The sequence below is a fragment of the Etheostoma spectabile genome, unplaced genomic scaffold (assembly GCF_008692095.1).
Source record: "Etheostoma spectabile isolate EspeVRDwgs_2016 unplaced genomic scaffold, UIUC_Espe_1.0 scaffold325, whole genome shotgun sequence".
In the NCBI taxonomy this organism is placed as follows: domain Eukaryota; kingdom Metazoa; phylum Chordata; class Actinopteri; order Perciformes; family Percidae; genus Etheostoma; species Etheostoma spectabile.
In genome coordinates this window covers 29,237-31,622 of record NW_022605585.1, presented here as the reverse complement: position 1 = coordinate 31,622, position 2,386 = coordinate 29,237, and the positions used below count along the sequence as shown (strand labels likewise).

The 2,386-nt window shown below is 42.2% G+C and overlaps 1 protein-coding gene across 5 annotated transcripts in view; it reads left to right on the top strand.

The window, feature by feature from the left end:
• Positions 1–2,386, top strand: part of slc4a5b (solute carrier family 4 member 5b) — a 73,107-nt gene that overhangs the window by 50,521 nt on the left and 20,200 nt on the right. For all 5 annotated transcript variants that reach the window (XM_032511180.1, XM_032511179.1, XM_032511177.1 and 2 more), the window contains one exon: positions 1,374–1,507. In XM_032511180.1, the coding sequence (XP_032367071.1) occupies positions 1,374–1,507 (134 nt within the window). The remainder of the gene's footprint in view (positions 1–1,373; positions 1,508–2,386) is intronic.

Sequence of the window (2,386 nt, the reverse complement as noted above, 5' to 3'; positions counted from 1 at the left end):
CGGCAAGGACGCTTGTCAAAAAGCACCTTTTTAAATAAACCTTTATAAATTACATATATAATGACAGTGAAGTTGTGTTTTTAATTAGTGGCAGCGGAGTCTGTTAGCAGTTAGCTCGCTCGTTAGCCGCAGGCAGAGCGAGCAGCCGACAGACTAACCTTGTGACCCGGACTAACCTAGTGACCCAGACTAACCTAGTGACCCAGACTAACCTAGTGACCCAGACTAACCTAGTGACCCAGACTAATCTAGTGACCCAGACTAACCTAGTGACCCAGACTAACCTAGTGACCCAGACTAATCTAGTGACCCAGACTAACCTAGTGACCCAGACTAACCTAGTGACCCAGACTAACCTAGTGACCCAGACTAACCTAGTGACCCAGACTAACCTAGTGACCCAGACTAACCTAGTGACCCAGACTAACCTAGTGACCCAGACTAACCTAGTGACCCAGACTAACCTTGTGACCCGGACTCACCTGGTGACCCGGACTAACCTAGTGACCCAGTGTTGCTTTAATGAATTAGTTGTTTGATCTATAAAATATAAAAAATATAAAATGTCCAAAAACGGGGAAAATGTGTTGATCAGTGTTTCCCCAAAAACCCGAGACGACGTCCTCAAATGTCTCGTTTTGTCCACAACTCAAAGATATTAAGTTTACTGTCAGAGAGGAGAGAAGAAACTAGAAGATATTCACGTTGTAGGAAGCGGGAATCAGAGGATATTTACTTTTCATAACAAATGACAAACTGATTAATGGATCAAAATAGTTGACGACTAATTAACTCAATTAACTTTTGCAGCTCTATCGTAAGCCCGCAGTTCCATGACAATATATCGATATTGTATCGACATCAAGCTTAGATATTGTCTTAAATTTTGGATATCTTAATATTGTGATGTACTGTTTTATTATTTGCCTTTACACTCATAGTCGTTCTATCCACATTATTGATGTTTTTTTATCTAAAATCTCATTGTGTCAATAGTTTTTGGAAGCACCGTCAGATTAAACCCTACGATATCCCCGCAATATCCACATCAATGTATTCGGTCCAAAATATTGTGATATCTGACGTTCTTTTACTTATAAAGATATTAGAGATAGAGCGTAGAGAAGAAACTACCAAATATTCACATTTTACAAAGCTGCAAAGGTTTCTTCATTAAAAAATGACTCGAACCGATTATCAAAATAGTTGGCGATTAATTTAAATAGTTGAAAACTAATTGATTAATCTTTGCAGCTCTAACGGCAACCGAACTTCCCAATCAGGCAGCATTATAATTGACAAAATTGGACTTCCCCTCCCAGGTTAACTGACGTCTTTCTGTCTGTCTCTGTCTGCTCCTTCTTGTTTCTCAGGGGGTGATGGAGAGTTTCCTCGGCACGGCCCTAGCGGGGACGGTGTTTTGTGCTTTCAGCGGGCAGCCGCTCATCATCCTCAGCTCAACTGGACCCATTCTCATCTTTGAGAAACTGCTTTATGAGTTCAGCAAGTAAGCAAAAGTACACAGATGTGAAAGGTACATGCACACATGGGGCGCTCTAACCTGCGGCTGATTTCTGAGGACTATGGTTCCCTGGTCCTCAGGTCTCTGCAGGGTAAATCCAGACAGCTAGCTAGACTATCTGTCCAATCTGAGGACTATGGGTACCTGGTCCTCAGGTCTCTGCAGGGTATATCCAGACAGCTAGCTAGCTAGACTATCTGTCCAATCTGAGGACTATGGTTACCTGGTCCTCAGGTCTCTGCAGGGTAAATCCAGACCGCTAGCTAGACTATCTGTCCAATCTGAGTTCTCTGTTGCACGACCAGGGTTATATAACATTGGTAGAAACATTGTCACCTTTTCATCTCCTTTTTTGTCTCCTTTTTGTCTCCTTTTCGTCTCCTTTTTGTCTCCTTTTCGTCTCCCTTTCGTCTCCTTTTCACACCTTTTTTTTTGTCTTTTTGTCTCCTTTTTGTCTCCTTTTTTGCCGGTTTTCATCTCTTTTCGATGCCTTTTTGGTCTCCTTTTGCTCCCTTTTGTCTCCTTTTTGTCTCCTTTTCGTCGTATTCCATTGCCTGTTTGTCGCCTTTTTGTCGGTTTTGTCTTGGCCTTGTCATGGTAAATCAGACATAGGACTATGGGTTAACTGGTCTCAGAGCCTCCTCAGATCAGGTCCTTTTTTTTTGCCTTTCGTCTCCTTTTCGTGCTCCTTTTCGTCTCCTTTTTGACGGTTTTCATCGCCTTTCGATGCCTTTTCGTCTCCTTTTCGTCTCCTTTTTGTCTCCTTTTTCCTCCTTTCACAGCCTATTTTTTGTCTTTTCATCTCTTTGTCTCCTTTTCGTCACCTTTTTGTACCTCTTTGTCACCTTTTCATCGCCTATTCAG